Source organism: Erinaceus europaeus, chromosome 2 (assembly GCF_950295315.1).
Source record: "Erinaceus europaeus chromosome 2, mEriEur2.1, whole genome shotgun sequence".
In the NCBI taxonomy this organism is placed as follows: domain Eukaryota; kingdom Metazoa; phylum Chordata; class Mammalia; order Eulipotyphla; family Erinaceidae; genus Erinaceus; species Erinaceus europaeus.
In genome coordinates this window covers 194,992,338-195,008,677 of record NC_080163.1, presented here as the reverse complement: position 1 = coordinate 195,008,677, position 16,340 = coordinate 194,992,338, and the positions used below count along the sequence as shown (strand labels likewise).

At 40.6% G+C, this 16,340-nt stretch overlaps 1 protein-coding gene across 7 annotated transcripts in view; it reads left to right on the top strand.

The window, feature by feature from the left end:
* UGT8 (UDP glycosyltransferase 8) overlaps positions 1-10,459 on the top strand; it is a 193,256-nt gene extending 182,797 nt beyond the window's left edge. For all 7 annotated transcript variants that reach the window (XM_060186115.1, XM_060186120.1, XM_060186119.1 and 4 more), the window contains 2 exons: positions 3,040-3,259; positions 7,857-10,459. In XM_060186115.1, coding sequence (XP_060042098.1) covers positions 3,040-3,259; positions 7,857-8,220 — 584 coding nt within the window. In that variant the 3' untranslated portion in view covers positions 8,221-10,459. The remainder of the gene's footprint in view (positions 1-3,039; positions 3,260-7,856) is intronic.
* The last annotated feature ends 5,881 nt before the right edge of the window (positions 10,460-16,340 follow it).

Sequence of the window (16,340 nt, the reverse complement as noted above, 5' to 3'; positions counted from 1 at the left end):
AAACGGAAGAGATATGGAAGGTCAAGGAAACAGCCAATCTGCTTCTCTGTCTGGAGTTTCCCTAAAATCATTAAGCATTTTAAAATAATATACTTTGTTTCTCTTAATGTACATATTAATTAGGATCCTAATCCTCAACTTAAAATTAATTGTAATTATACACTTATTTTAAGTATCACTGAATCTAAATAATTTCTCTCTTAAGTTCAGTTACTATTCCTTTACATTTCTACAAAAGCTATGTCAGAATATCTTTCAATATATTGTTTATTGAGGAAATTATGAAAGTATTATTGATTTTGGCAGTTTTGCTCAACATTTGTTCGATAATACCAAAAGCTAACAGTGTATACAAGAGGCTTTACATTTTACATTACATTTAAAAAAATGGGCTTATAACTATTTTAAAGGCTAAGAGGAACCCTCTCACTCCAGCAAGCTGAAAATAATTCTCTTAGCATATATATATAATTTCTTCTCATCTAGGGCATTATAAATCTTCTAGAAATGATAAAACTGGTTGAGCACACATGTTAAATGTGCAAGGACCCAGGTTCAAGCCCCATCCCTACCTGCAGGAGGAAAGCTTCACAAGCAGACCTGCAGGTGTCTCTCTTTTTCTCTATCTCCCCCAACCCTCTCGATTTCTGGCTGTCTCTATCCAAGAAATAAAGATAATAAAAAGAATAATAATTTTAAAAAGATAAAACAGAAAAAGCAAGCAATTTCCTGTCTTGTTAGACTTTTTTTTTAATGTCTTTGCTATGACTATGCCTTTAGGTTCTTTATAAGGTAGAAGAGAGCAGGAAATTGAAATAAACTGTCTTTTTAAAAATATATATTTATTATCCTTTTTGTTGCCCTTATTGTTTCATTGTTGTAGTTATTATTGTTGTTGTTATTGATGTCGTTGTCGTTGGATAAGACACAGAGAAAAGGAGAGAGGAGGGGAAGACAGAGAGGGGGAGAGAAAGACAGACACCTGCAGACCTGCTTCACCGCCTGTGAAGCGACTCCCTTGCAGGTGGGGAGCCAGGAGCTCAAACCAGGATCCTTACGCTGGTCCTTGCGCTTAACCCACTGCGCTACCACCCAACTCCCGAAATAAACTTGACCAGACCTATCCCAGTGCTTGTCTGACACCAACACCTGGGACTATTTAAACTGTGTTCATGCTATTTGCTGGGAGAGTCTAAAGCTATTGCAGGTAACACTCCTCTGGTTTTCTCCAAGTCTTAGCTCCGAGTCTCTGCCTTTTTTGAGATTGGTGACCTTTTTCAGTGCTGAGCATGACCTTTGGGATCCTCTGTTGGCTTCTATGACTAGAAGATGCTCTTGGATGAGTAGTAGGGGCCAAACCAGAGTTTTTTCCTTGCCTCTTTGGCTCTTATTCTCCACTACTCTGCTCCATTTTCACTACTAGGTTTGGTGGAGTGGTTTTGTTCAAATTAAAAAAATAAATTAATGAAAAAAAAAAGAAAATAATGAAATACACCACATGACATCCTTCCTCTTGGGGGCAGGGTGAAGGACGCTTCATCCATAGTGTATCTGCCTTGTGTTGTATATTTAAAAGGTATGTGAAAATATTTTCTGGACATATAAACCAACTCCTAAGAATAATATTACCTTATACTTCTTATTGTGAGTTCTGGAACCCTCTTAAAAAAAAAAGTAATAGCTTATGAGGAGATACAGTTCTTGAAATACGTTATTAATTTTGATAAATTATTTCTTGTATTTCCATGATAAGTAGGTTCTGCTTGATATCCCATCTCTTAGAATTAATTTTCTCGTTGTCTGTTCCTAGATGTAAGTCTCGAATGTCAAGTTGGACTCTAAAATTGATAGGACTTGTATATTATAAATACTGTGGGGTATGCCCTTTGCTTTCTACACAAAAGCATGAGGACATAAACTCCACTTGGATTTCTGGAATTCAATCCCTTTTTAATTCTTTTTTTTAAGAAAAAAATGTTTGACTTCAATATAGGTACATGCTTGAGTAGCCCAAAAGGAGATGTCTATTATTAATACAACTTGAGTTTTTTTATTGGTATTTTTTACATCATTTGCTTTCATTACTTTTAATTATTTAGACCCTGAGCAGATGTCAGCTAATACTTGTGTTTGAGGGAGTCAGGCGGTGGCACAGCTGGTTAAGCGCAGGTGGCGCAAAGTGCAAGGACCGCCATATGAATCCCGTTCGAGCCCCCGGCTCCCCACCTGCAGGGGAGTCGCTTCACAGGTAGTGAAGCAGGTCTGCAGGTGTCTGTCTGTCTCTCCCCCTCTCTGTCTTCCCCTCCTCAGTTTCTCTCTGTCCTATCCAACAGTAACGACATCAATAACCACAACAATGTTAAACAACAAGGGCAACACAAGGGAAAATAAATAAATAAATATAAGAAAATTTTAAAAACAGAAAAAAAAATTTTTTTAATACTTGTGTTTGAGAGAAAATTAGAAACTACTCCTTAAAGTTCTACATTTTAGCTCCTTGAACACGGCTATTAATTGATGTATACAAATAAAATAACGGTGTCTCTAAGACATTTTAATAAATGTAGAGCAGGAGTCAGTGAACATATATCTTTTAAATATATATATATATATTTCTTTATTGGGGGATTAATGGTCTACAGTCGACAGTAAAATACAATAGTTTGTACATGTATAGCATTTCCACATAACAATACAACCCCCACTAGGTCCTCCTCTGCCATCATGTTCCAGGACCTGAACGTCCACCCCCCCCCAACCCAGAATCTTTTACTTTGGGGCAGGACACCATTTTTTTTTTTTAAACCAGAGCACTACTCAGCTCTGGCTTGTAGTGCTGAGGATTGAACCTGGAACCTTGGAGCCTCAGGCATGAGAGTCTCTTGGCAAAACCATCATGCTATCTTTTAAAACTTTTAGGTCTGAAATGTAAATTTACTAACAGTGTCATTAAATAGTGTCCTCTTTTAAGAGTCTTTGGGAAAACCTCCTCTTAAAATAATAGGATGATAAATGATGTTCCTTTCGGTGTGTCTTCAGGGCATCCAAATATCAAAGCCTTCCTGAGCCATGGCGGCCTGAATAGTATTTTCGAGACGATGTATCATGGCGTGCCTGTGGTGGGAATCCCACTCTTTGGAGACCATTATGACACCATGACTAGGGTACAGGCGAAAGGCATGGGGATTTTGCTAGAATGGAAGACAGTGACTGAAGGAGAGCTGTATGAAGCACTGGTGAAGGTGATCAATAATCCCAGGTAAGAATTCAGTTGATCAGAAAGCAGGTGATACACGCTGGTATTTTCAGGAAACAAGTGCTACCAACAAATTGTCAACACATCAATTATTTAAAAATGTCTGGAGTTGGGTGGTGACGCACTTGGTTGAGCACACGTGTCACAATGTTCAAGGACTTGGGTTCAAGCAGCCGGTCCCCACCTGCAGGGGGAAAGCGTCACGAGTGGTGAAGCAGAGCTGCAGGTGTCTCTCTGTCTCTCTCCCTCTCTTTCACCCCCTTCTCTCGATTTCTGACTGTTTCTAGACAATAAATAAGATAAAGATTTAAAAAAAAAGTTTATGTGGCATTTCTGAGTATAATGCCTTGTGCCTGTTTTCTTTAATTTGGAAAATAAAAATAGAGGGGCTGGGTGGTTGTGCACCTGGTTGAGCACACATGTTACAATGTGCAAGGACCCAAGTTTGAGCCCCTGGTCCCCACCTGCAGTGGAAAAGCTTCACGAGTGGTGAAGCAGGTTCTCTGTCTCTCTTCCTGTCTATCTCCCCCTTCCCTCTTGATTTCTGGCTATCTCTATCCAATAAAAAAATAAAGATAATAAAAAAATATTAAAAGAAAATAGCAAACACTTGGCCAACTGTAGATGGCCACAATTTGCCAAACTTAGGGAGAAGCTACAGTGGTCCCTGCAATATAGCAAACCATGTGTGCTTACTGTTTAATACTCATATAGTAAGTGGGTTTTATAGTTTCCACTATCTACATTATAGAGATGAGTTGCTTGAAGTTCAGAGAGTGTAAGTCATCAGCCACAGCTTTTAGAGCAGAAACTTGAGTCAGGGTTGCTGGATCCCAAAGCTGGTGGCGCCCTTTGCACTGCCAGGTGTTGGGTTTCCCTGGCACTGGGTGGCATTGATGCACCAAGATTGATTTACTCGGGTGAATGATTAACCAGAGTCTTTATTTTAGTGTGTTCTTGAAATTCTTGGTGTGTCTTGAGTTAGCTTAGTTTACAAACGTGTCTCTACAAGTGGAGTTAGCTGTAGTTTTCCCCAACTTTTATGTGGCGTTTCATTGATCTTGTGCTCCAATTAACGTTTGGAAGAGAGTAAGTCTTTTCATTTTTATTTCATTTCTATTTTTTTAATATTTATTTTATTTATTTATTCCCTTTTGTTGCCCTTGTTGTTTTATTGTTGTAGTTATTATTGTTGTTGTTGTTGTTGGATAGGACAGAGAGAAATGGAGAGAGGAGGGGAAGACAGAGAGGAGGAGAGAAAGATAGACACCTGCAGACCTGCTTCACCGCCTGTGAAGCAACTCCCCTGCAGGTGGGGAGCCGGGGTTCAAACCGGGATCCTTATGCTGGTCCTTGTGCTTTGCGCCACCTGTGCTTAACCCGCTGCGCTACAGCCCGACTCCCCAGTCTTTTCATTTTTATCTTGGGGTGGGATATGACATCTTACTTCCATGTTTCTTTTTTTCATCGCCAACAGAGTTGTCGCTGTGGCTTAGTACCTGCAAATTAACACCACTGTTCTTGGCGGCCATTTTTTTTCCTTATGATAGAGCTAGATAGAGAGGAAGAGAAGGGGGAGATGGGGAGAGAGAGAAAGATCTGCAGTATACTCCACTGTTCCTGAAGCTTTCTTTCTGTAGGTGGGAGGCCAGGAACTTTAGCCCAGGTTCTCATTTCTTATGCATGATAACTCGTGTGCTCTACCAGGTACGACACTACGGTCCCTACACTGCTGTGTTCTGAGAAACAGCCAGCAATGAGAAAAAATGCTTTATCATGAAAGAATGCAACCTTCAGATAAAAGGCTGGTTTCAAGTACCCTGAGCTTCATGGTGCTACTGTATATGCACATAGAGGCAACCTCCATCTCCTGACTCCTAAAAGGAGGTGCTGTCTTGGTCCAGCTTGGGAACTTGATACTGTATGTTCTGTGAGCCAAGATGCCTGAGTAGGGGGGGGCTCTTTGGTTTTGCCCTACAAATTTTCTTTTACTGCCTACTGTATTGTTGTTTTTTTAATTTGATATTATTATGAAAAATGGTATGTCTCATATATATATTTTTTTAAAAAAGATATCTTTTTTAAAATTTCTTTCTTTATTATTGTATAGAGAAATTGAGAGAGGAAGGGGAGATAGGAAGAGAGACAGAGAGACACCTGCAGCCCTGCTTGACCATTTGTGAAGCATTCCCCCTGCAGGTGGGGACCAGGGGCTTGCACACTGTAATGTGAGCACTTAACCAGGTGCACCACCGCCTAGCCCCATATATATATATATTAAAGAAGCTTCATAAAATGTAGCTCTAAATTAAAAGTTGGTAGCTAGGAGCAGGGAATCACTGCAGAACAGTCATAAAGACCTTATATATGTAGAAAGAACAACAGCTGTATTATCCACACAGACTCAGTCTATGTTCTGTGAGGTATAAGCATAGCCAAATGAGAAACCAGGCCCCAAGGCAATGAAATTCTAGCTCTGTAGTCTGTAAGTATACGGGAATTTTTGATTCCACAACATTTTTTTTATTTTGTGCAGTAAATCAGTTTATCTCATTTCAGAACTATACATAGGAGATAAATCACAAGCCAGTTGCATATAACCCTTGAAAAGTTTAAATATGTAACTAGACATCTTTTCTGATTCAGGGTAGGAAGAAGCCTTAGTCATTTGCAGACATGATAATGATTTGAATGGTGTGTGCTTTATTAGAAGTCATTGCATGTGAACGTTTTTTTTTTTAATTGAAATTTATGACACCATCCCATAGTTAACTTGCAATCCTGGTTTAAAAGGATGATTTGATATACTTATGTCCAAAAATATTCTGGTATAAACCAAATAGCCAATATTGTTATAGACATACTAACTTGGGGGGGGGGAAATAGGGTATCTCTTGACACTTGATCACTCTGGGCTGACTTTATCAGACAGAGCAAGACAGAGAGGTAGAGAAAGAGAGAGAAGTGGGGGCTAAGCGGTGGTGCACTCAGATCAGTGCACACAGTACTAAACACAAGGACCTTGCGCAAGGATCCCAGTTTGAGCTCCACCACTGCCCACCTGCAGGATCGGCTGATGTCTCTCTTTCTCTCTTCCTCTCTTATTTCCCTGTCCTCTTTCAATTTTGCTCTGTCCTGTTGAATAAAATGGATGGAAGGAAGGGAGGAAGGAAGGAAGGAATAAAGAAGGCTTCCAGGAATGGTGGATTCATAGTGCTGGCACCCATTCATTGGGGAAACTGACGATCCTTCCTAGCCGACTGAATCCACATGGATCCCAGTCACTTTCAAAGCCAGCAACAAGCAGCTCCTGACAACTTTCAGCCTGACCTGTTGACTGGCTACGGAAGAAGGGCAAACGCTAGAAGAAGACGAAGTGCTGGCACCAAGCTGCAGAAATAGATAACCCTGGAGGTAGAGAGAAGGAGAGAGAGAGAGAGAGAGAGAGAGAGAGACTGATGTAACACTCAAGCTTCTTTCAATATGGTGTGGGCCAGGCTTGAACCTCGGTTGTGTTTGTGGCGAAGCAGTGCACTATCCAGGTGAGCTTTTTAGTCAGTCTAACATTAATGTGTGTGTTTTTGAATTTGAGCCCCATTTGCACAATACCTCTATGCCTGGGCCAACATTTCCATTCTATTCCAGATAGTGAGAGAAAGAGAGGAGAGAGATGGAAGGAGAGATACCATAGCATCACTCCACTGTTGGTGGGGATTCCTCTGCTGACCATATGGTGCCAGGGCTCAAGTCTGAGCCTTACACACACTTAAGGCATGTTCCATACTCGGTGAGCTGGATCCCATAAGCATTTATTTATTTACTGATTTATTTATTTATTTTTATTCCCACCAGGGTTTTCACTGGAGCCCAGTCTCTTGATGAATCCATGGTTCTTTGTCAGCCGTCCCTCCCCCCCACCTTTATTTAGGGATAGAAATTGAGAGGGAAGGAGGGGGAAGGGAGAGAGAAAAGAGACACTCCTGCAGATCCGCCACTCATGAAGCCTCTCCCCTTCAGGTGGCAGCTGGGGACTTGAACCTGGGTCCTGGTGTACGGCAATGTATGCTCTCTGTTGGTGCACCACCTCCAGGGCCCTGGCGGTTTTTTGTTTTGTTTTGTTTTTTCACTCTCAGCTTTGTGATCATATCAATGTACCTAGACTCCAGTTTTTCTTCATCTGTTTAAAATTTATTTGATGATATTAAGAGGAGATCATCCATCTCTAGCTCTTAAACGCTGTGCCTGGACAATGTATCACCTTCTCTTTATTTAAAATTTTTTTAATTTTTTTATTTTCCCTTTTGTTGCCCTTGTTGTCTTCTCATTGTTGTTATAGTTATTATTGTTGTTATTGATGTCATTGTTGTTGGATAAGACAGAGAGAAATGGAGAGAGGAGGGGAAGATAGAGGGGGGAGAGAAAGACAGACACCTGCAGACCTGCTTCACTGCCTGTGAAGCGACTCCCCTGCAGGTGGGGAGCAAGGGGCTTGAACCAGGATCCTTATGCCGGTCCTTGTGCTTTGCGTGTCACCTTCCCTTTTAAACTGAGAGAGTCAGCTGTGTGTACATGACCTCTCTGTTTTGCCTCTCCTGCACAGCTACCGCCAGAGAGCCCAGAAGCTTTCAGAAATCCATAAGGATCAGCCCGGCCACCCCGTCAATCGAACTGTCTACTGGATAGATTATATTCTCCGGCACAACGGAGCCCATCACCTCCGTGCCGCTGTCCATAAGATCTCTTTCTGGCAGTATTTCTTACTGGATATTGCCTTTGTGCTTTTGCTTGGTGCTGCCTTGTTTTACTTCCTCTTGTCCTGGGCGACAAAATTTATCTACAGAAAAATGACAAGTCTGTGGTCTAGAAATAAGCATAGCGCCATTAACGGACATTACCACAATGGGATCCTCAATGGCAAGTACAAGAGAAATGGCCACATTAAACACGAAAAGAAGGTAAAATGAGCCAGCAGCCCACAGGAGAGTAACAAATCTCTGTTCAGTCATTGCATTTTTACTGTTAGGATTTAGGCTTAACGAATACTAAACGTAAAATGTCAGTAAACAGTTCTAACAGTCCCTCATCTGATCGTACTAATGAAAGTCCCTGGAATTGAGATGGATGTGAAAAGCACAAGTCTAAACTGCAAATGTATTTTATTCAAATACTGATGCAAGGGAGTTTTGGCACTGAAACTTCGAGAAGCCTTAATTATTTAAATCAATTAAGTGACCACGTCAGACTTTAGTTTTAAATCTTGATATGTGTGTGTCCCAGATAAGGAATGGTTTCTTTTCTCTTAAAAAAAAAAAAAAGTGTGTCGTGTGTGTGTGTGTGTGTGTGTGTGTGTGTGTGTGTGTGTGTTTCTTAATTAAGAAGTTTTTTAACTCGCTGCTTGTTATGTTTATGGAAGACACAACACAGTCAAGAATGAATTAGAAAGCTAGGATCCAAATGTTTCTCATCTAAGAGTTTAGTAGGTATGAATTCAGAACATTACAATGAAAGAACACTTTTTCCTCAAAACTGAATGTAGAAGAAGAAAATGAAAAGATAAATGTCACCACTTCTTTTGTATTTGTTTTGGTCTTTGTTTTCCTTTTATTAGTGTCTGTAGACACTTTGGCAGGAAAGAACTTGCAGTAAGTAAATGTATAAATTAGTTGTCACATGTAACTCTTGCTTCCCCCTCCCCCTTACCAATAATTTATCTCTGGAAGAATTTTGTCTTTTTTTTTTTCCTATTCATTTTACCAAGTGACATTAAGTTAAATGCAGAAGGACAAAGCTCTGACTTTTGTTCAAATACTAAAGATACTCACATGGCACCCTAAACAGGACCATTCTTTAAATATTTTGTAACTGTTTTGATGACTTTTCTACAACATAATTTTTGAGCATTCTGGTGTTTTATTTCCAAAGTTTTAACTTAAAAAGACCTTCACCTTTTTTGTTATCTGGGCCACACAATCTGTATGACTTAGGTGCCAACGTTTTCACTTCCCTCAAATGGAACATCTGTGTTCTCTGTATTGGTACCTTCTTTGTCTGAGAGGTTTGAGACTTTGTTCACAAACCCAACTTTCCACGATTCCTAGAGGTGACTGAGAAATTTTCTGACTTGTTTGGGAAAATGAGTTTCTGCCCCCCTCACCCCCCACCAAGTAGTCTTTTCCAGTCATTGTGGCTGACATGGAACAGTGACAGTATTCATGTGAGAATCGAGATGCAAGTCACAGACATCATAAAATCAGGACCGCCTGGTTGAACCGTTCAAGACTTGGCAACTAGGGGCTTATTCCATGTCATTCTGTTTACTTAGAGTTTGCACTACCCATGTTGAGCGTAAGCTTTATTTATTCATAGTTTGAGATCTCATGTCTGACAGTTGAGAGTAGAAATACGTAACAGTAAGCTGATGACCTTCACTAATGTGGGAAGAGTCATGAAAATTCTAGAATTCTGTAAGTCCTTTGTCATACACTATGACATACACCCTGATTACACTCCCACCAGGAGCTATCGCATATACAATGTCACAGGTAGTTTTTAATGTACAGTGCAGACAACGGTACTGCTCTCTGAATACTTGAAGAAATGGTATTACACGTATAAGCCTAGTAGTTATACCTTTTCACAATCTTACCACAGTGTCGCCATTAAAAGGGGAAAAAAACAAAACATAGGCAATGAATGGTGGGGTGGTAAAAGGACTTGGAGTGTATGAATGAATTGATTTTACTTTTTCTTGGAATTGGATGGAGTTAATAGTAGGCATTGACTGGATGATTAAGCATAAGTTAATCTCCACTGTAATAAAAATGTAAAACAATAAATGATTTTTAAAAATAGAGAAATGTTGGAATAAAATCTTTATTCAAGTTTTATTTCACACTATTGTGTATATCCACTGTAAACATGTTTCTAAGACAGGTATCTCAACTTTTATATATGTATGTGAGTGTGAAAACAGTATGTTACATGTGAGAATGACTTTTTCCTATTAAGCAGAGGGATTTACCTTACAAGTATATCCATATGGACCTGTCTCAGAATTAAGAATGTTAAAGTATGTATTTACTGATCATTGTTACCTTTTTTTTTAAGTATACTTATTGTTAGCCAGTTTTGGTAAATAGAATGATTTAAATTTTTTCACACTTGGGCTAGATTCTCTAATAAAATAAAGTTTTCAAGAAGGTATCTATTCATTTATTTTCTTAAAGAGAGCCTCTGCAAATATTTCTGTAGCAGGTGATTATCAGGCTAAGTGCAAATGAAAATTAATATAATCACTCCATTTTTCCAAAAAGTTTTAATGTCCCTTCACATAAAGACCTGGGGTCAGAATGTAGATAGATGTCCAGAGCTGGAGGGAGCTGATGTTGGGGGTAAAGCAGTGGTGTATGATTGAAGCTGAAGAAAGCTAGAAAATCTTCTCTGGAGAATATAGAAAATTTGCATTACAAATGTGAACAACCTTTGGGTACTTTCAGACTCCAGTGTTCCATGCTACTGTTTTCTGGTAGCATCCTGTGTTGCTTATCAAGTCATCAAGGAAACACCTGTGACCTTTATTCAGATCACATGTTTACACCCACCCCTAAGTTGTTATAGACACTCCCTACCCCATTCTTCCGAACTGGGAACAGGCCTGGTATATGGCACCACAGAGGCAAGAAGTACTATCCCGGGTTAGCTTGTTTGTTATTATTGTTGTTGGTTTCCATCTCTTACTTCTGCTAAGACTCTTAGATCTGTGCTCTGATGACCCAGTAGATTCTGATAACCCTGCTGCATGGCTCTGCTTCCATCTCTGCATTCTGATCGGACACATTGGACTGTGAAATAAAGCATTCGAGGGGCATAAAACGTGTGCTGAAATTAACTCCGGTAGAAATTTCAGCTGTCCTGACACAGTTTGCAGGCCATGCCTATGTATAAACAGTGAGTATCTTCTCTAAAACACTCAACTGTAGTACAGCGGGAGGTGGGGGGAGGGGAAGAGCATTTATCTGCTAGAACCTAGCAACTTCTGAGAGATTGGGCAGCATTTACTTAACATTCAGTGGATAGCAGGCAATATGTTAGAGACCAGGGCAGTGTACAGAGGATAAACCTCAAAAGAACTTCACGGACACATGAAGTGAAGATTCTAAGTGAAGATTCTGTGACTAACAGCATGCTGAGCCCTGTAACAGACATGGTACAGACTACATACCGTGGGAGCACTTCAGAGGCAGAACTAGATGTCAGGGAAGTCTTGATGGGCAGCAAAGAATGTGGCACCACCTGCTCCTTTTAATACTATTTCCTCAGCAATGATTTCTCACTCAAGAGCATCCTCATGAACTTAATTTTTTTTGGAAGGGTTCACATTTCAAATTTATTTTTTAGTTTTTCTTTTTTGTAAACAAATGATTGATGAAATAATACAACACTTTAAATTCCAGAAAAAATGGCATGGATTTCCAACTTTCTGTGGATATGGTGCATGATTAAACTTAATTTTTTAAAAGTTTTTTTTAATGTTTTTTTTTAATTGGGGGGAACTAATGGTTTATGGTCAACAGTAAATACAGTTGTTGGTACATGTGTAAAATTTCTGCTTTCCATAAAACTCTCACCCCCATACTAGGTCCTCCTCCATCATCTTGCACCAGATGAAAGACATCATCCCTGCCAACACACACACACACACACACACACACACACACAGTCCTTTACTTTGGTGCAAAGCCAGCAAAGCGCAAGGGCAGGCATAAGGATCCCAGTTCGAGCCCCCAGCTCCCCACCTGCATGGAGTCGCTTCACAAGCAGTGAAGCAGGTCTGCAGTTGTGTATCTTTCTCTCCTCCTCTCTGTCTTCCCCTCCTCTCTAGATTTCTTTCTGTCCTATCCAACAACAACAACTATGACAACAATAACAACTACAACAGGCACAACAAGGGCAACAAAATGGGGGAAATGGCCTCCAGGAGCAGTAGATTTGTAGTGCGGGCACCGAGCCCAGCAATAACCCTGGAGGCAAAATAATAACAAAAGACAATACACCAGACCCAGCCCAAGTTCTACTTTGTGTTTCTCCTTCTGTTCTTATTTTTCAACTTCTGACCATGAGTGAGATCACCCCATAGTCAACCTTCTCTCTGGCTAATCTCACTTTCACATGAGCTCCATCCAAGAAGAGGTGAATGAAGAAGGTGAATTCACTATTTTTAATATCTGACGGTCAGTGTACCACGACTTACTCAGTCACTCATCTGTTGTTGGACACCTGGGTGGCTTCCAAGTTTTGGCTATTACAAATCGTGTTGCTAGGAACATAAGTATACGTAGATCTTTTTGAATGAGTGTGCTTGGCTCCTTAGGATATATTCCCCGGGAGAGGGATTGTTGGGTCATACAGTAGATCCATTTTTAGCCTTCTGAGAGTTCTCCAGACTACTCTCCACAGGGATTGGACCCATTTATTTTTATTTGTTTCACCAGAAAATTATCTCCAAGGTACAACTTCACATTTCCAAATATGTGCCAACATACTTTACCCATCACCAAAGTGCCATCATCCTCTGCCACTGGTCACTCTCTTGTCCCCTCCAGTATTAGTGTCCTCATGTGTGCTAATAGGGACCAAGAGGGTATTAATTAATTAATCACTCTGTCTTTCCCCTGGGTTTGTTTCTGAAATCTCACATGCGAGTAAGATCATCCAGTATTTGTTTTTCCCTTTCTGCTTTGTTTCACCTAGCGTGATCCAAGTTCTGCGTATGTTCTATGTATGATCTCCGATTGGCATTCCCATCAGCAGTGTAGGAGAGTCCTTTGTCCCCATAACCTCTCCAGCATTTGTTGCTGCTAGCTTTTCTTTTCTTTTTTTGTTTTTTGTTTGTTTGTTTGTTTTGTTTTAACCAGAGCACTGATCAGCTCTGGCTTGTGGTGATGCAGTGGATTGAACCTGGGGCTTTGGAACCTCAGGCATGAGAGTCCTTTGCAAAACCATTGTGCTATCTACCCCTGCCCATACCTTTTCTAATGCATGACATTCTCACAGGGGTGAAGTGGAATCTCATTATTGTCTTTATTTGCATTTCTTTGACAATAACTTGGAGCATTTTTTTCATGTTTGTTGGCCTTTTGGATCCTTCTTTGGTAAATTGTGGTCATATCCTCTCCCCATTTTTGGATAGGGTCTTTTGTTTTTTATGAATGAATTAGGTGAGTTCTGTATATATTTTGGTTATTAACCTTTCATCTGATGTGTGGCATGTGAAAATCTCCCATTGTGTAAGGAGTCTTTTTGTTTGGGTGGCAGTTTCTTTTACTGTGCAGAAGCTTTTCTATTTGATGTAGTCCTGTTGGTTTATTTTTGTTTTAGTTTTTCTTGAAATTGGATTTTGATCACTGAAGATGCCTATAGAATTTAGATAGAAGAATTCTGCCAGTATTTTCCTTGAAGTATCTGAGAACATTCTGGAGAACTCTCAGAAGGCTAGAAGTGGACCTAGCAATACCTCTCCTGGGGATATATCCCAATGAACCATCCAAAAAAATTTGTATATACCTATGTTCATCGCAGCACAATTATAATAGCTAAACCCTGGAAGCAACCCAGGTTTCCAACAACAGAGGAGTGGCTGAATAAGTTGTGTTATATATACACAATGGAATACTACTCAGCTATTAAAAACGGTGATTTCACCTTCTTCACCCCATCTTGGATGGAGCTTGAAGAAATCATATTGAGATAAGCCAGAAAGAGAAGGGGGAATATGGGGTGATCTCATTCATAGAGACTGGTTGAAAAACAAGATCAGAAGAGAAAACACTAAGAACTTGGATTGGAGTTCGTGTGCTGCGCCAGAGGAAAAGGCTCTGGGCTGGGGGCCAGGGTTCAGGTCCTGGAACATGATGGCGGAGGAGGACCTAGTGCAGGTTGTAGTGTTATGTGGAAATGTTTATACATGTATGAACTGTTTTACTGTCAACTGTAAACCATTAGTCCCCAATAAAAAAAATAACAAAAATATATGGTAAGTTCACTTTCTTCACCAAATCTTGGATAGAGCTCAGTAGAATCATGTGAAGTGAGATCAGCCAAAAAAAAGAAGGATGAATATGGGATGATCTCACTCATGGACAGAAGTTGAGAAATAAGAACCGAAATGGGGAATACAAAGCAGAACTTGAACTTGATCTGGAGTATTGCACCCAAGTAAGGGACCGGCGGGCTGGGGGTGGCAGTGGCGGTGGCGTGGCTATTGGATCCTGGTGCATGATGGTGGAGGAGGAGGAGGACCTAGGCTGCGGGGCGAGGGTGCGTTGTGGAAAACTGAACATTTTTACACATGTGGCAACAATTGTATTTACTGTAAACCATAAAAAAACACATGTACCACCCGCAATTACTGTAAACCATTAATCAAAACAAAAATATCAAAACAAGCAAAAAAGCACGAGCTCCTCTTTTCTTACAAGTGAGTGATGATCACTTAAGAAATTCAAGCTTGGGTTGTCTGATGAAAGTGGCTGTGAAGGCTGCCTCCGGTATTTGCCTTGAGTTTTTAATTCCTTGTTTGTATAGTGACAAATGCCTCATGGGCTTAGCCCGAACACATTGCACACACACCCAACACATGCACTTTGTGCTGGATATAATGCTAAATGTTTTAAGCAAATTGTGTGTGTGTGGGAGTCGGGCTGTAGCGCAGCGGGTTAAGCGCAGGTGGCGCAAAGCACAAGGACCGGCAGAAGGGTCCCGGTTCGAACCCCGGCTCCCCACCTGCAGGGGAGTCGCTTCACAGGCGGTGAAGCAGGTCTGCAGGTGTCTATCTTTCTCTCCTCCTCTCTGTCTTCCCCTCCTCTCTCCATTTCTCTCTGTCCTATCCAACAACGACAGACAACAACAATAATAACTACAACAATAAAACAACAAAGGCAACAAAAGGGAATAAATAAATAAAATAAATATTAAAAAAAAGATTTAAAAAAATTGTGTGTGTGTGAGAGAGAGAGAGAGAACATTTAGTATACTGTGGCCAGCACAGAGTGAAACACCTCTGTTTCACTGTATCTCAATATTATTTGCACCTCTGTATCTCAATCTGTGGTGTTTGTCCTAGACCTACTGAATAGAATAACCCCTTTCATATTAGTGTTTTCCAGCTTTTGAGAAAAATTTTTTCATTATGTGTCTTGTTTTTTCACCATCTGCTTATTTCCTATTCATCAAGTGGTGTCTTAGATGCCAGTGCTAATCTGGGCTGTCAAAGTTAGTGCTTCTTGTCTTTTTCCTTCAAAGTTTAGCTACTCACAAGTTTCAAATTACTACTCAAATTGAAATGACCTCACTTTGGAAAAAATGTCAACAGTACTTATAATCAGAGAACTTTAAGTCAAGACAACAATGAGATACCATTTGCACAGAAGGACAGACTGTATCATACATCAGAAAGGACAGACAATGTTGGACATGGAGGGAAGAAAACCGTTCTGTACTACCGGCGGGAATTTAACTGGCTCACTTCCTGTGGCGGTCTGCAGATTCCTCATTACGTTAGAAAGGGCCCTATCCTAGCGTCCAGCTGCGGGCAGAGTAACCTTTCTTTCCTTTTTCTTTCTTCTTTCTTCCTTTCTCTCTCCCTTCCTTCCTTCCTTTCTTTCACAGCTATGGTTTATGGTGTGTGTGTGTAAGGGGGCCATTAAACTGGGAACCTGGAGCAGGAGAGTCTCTTTGCATAATCATTATGCTATCTACCCCCCACCCCCAACTGTAATGGACCCCTCAGGCACACCTCCCTCCCAGGCAACTCACAGCACCTGCCCACCCAGCCTTCCTGCACACGAAGCCCCTCCCCTTGCCACCCAGGTGTAAAGCCTCATGCTCTGATTCCTTTGTCTGCCTGACCCTCTCAGGCTTTATGTTAATAAGCCTGCCTTGGCTCTGGAGATAGCTGTCATATGTTAGATCGCTTGCAGTGTTTCCTAAAAAAAACATCTGAGGGTTTCTGCTCATAAGAAAGTTGAACAAACAAGGCTGAGAGAAGAGATCTCAGCCCAGGATCTGAGGTAAGAGCATAGGTGGA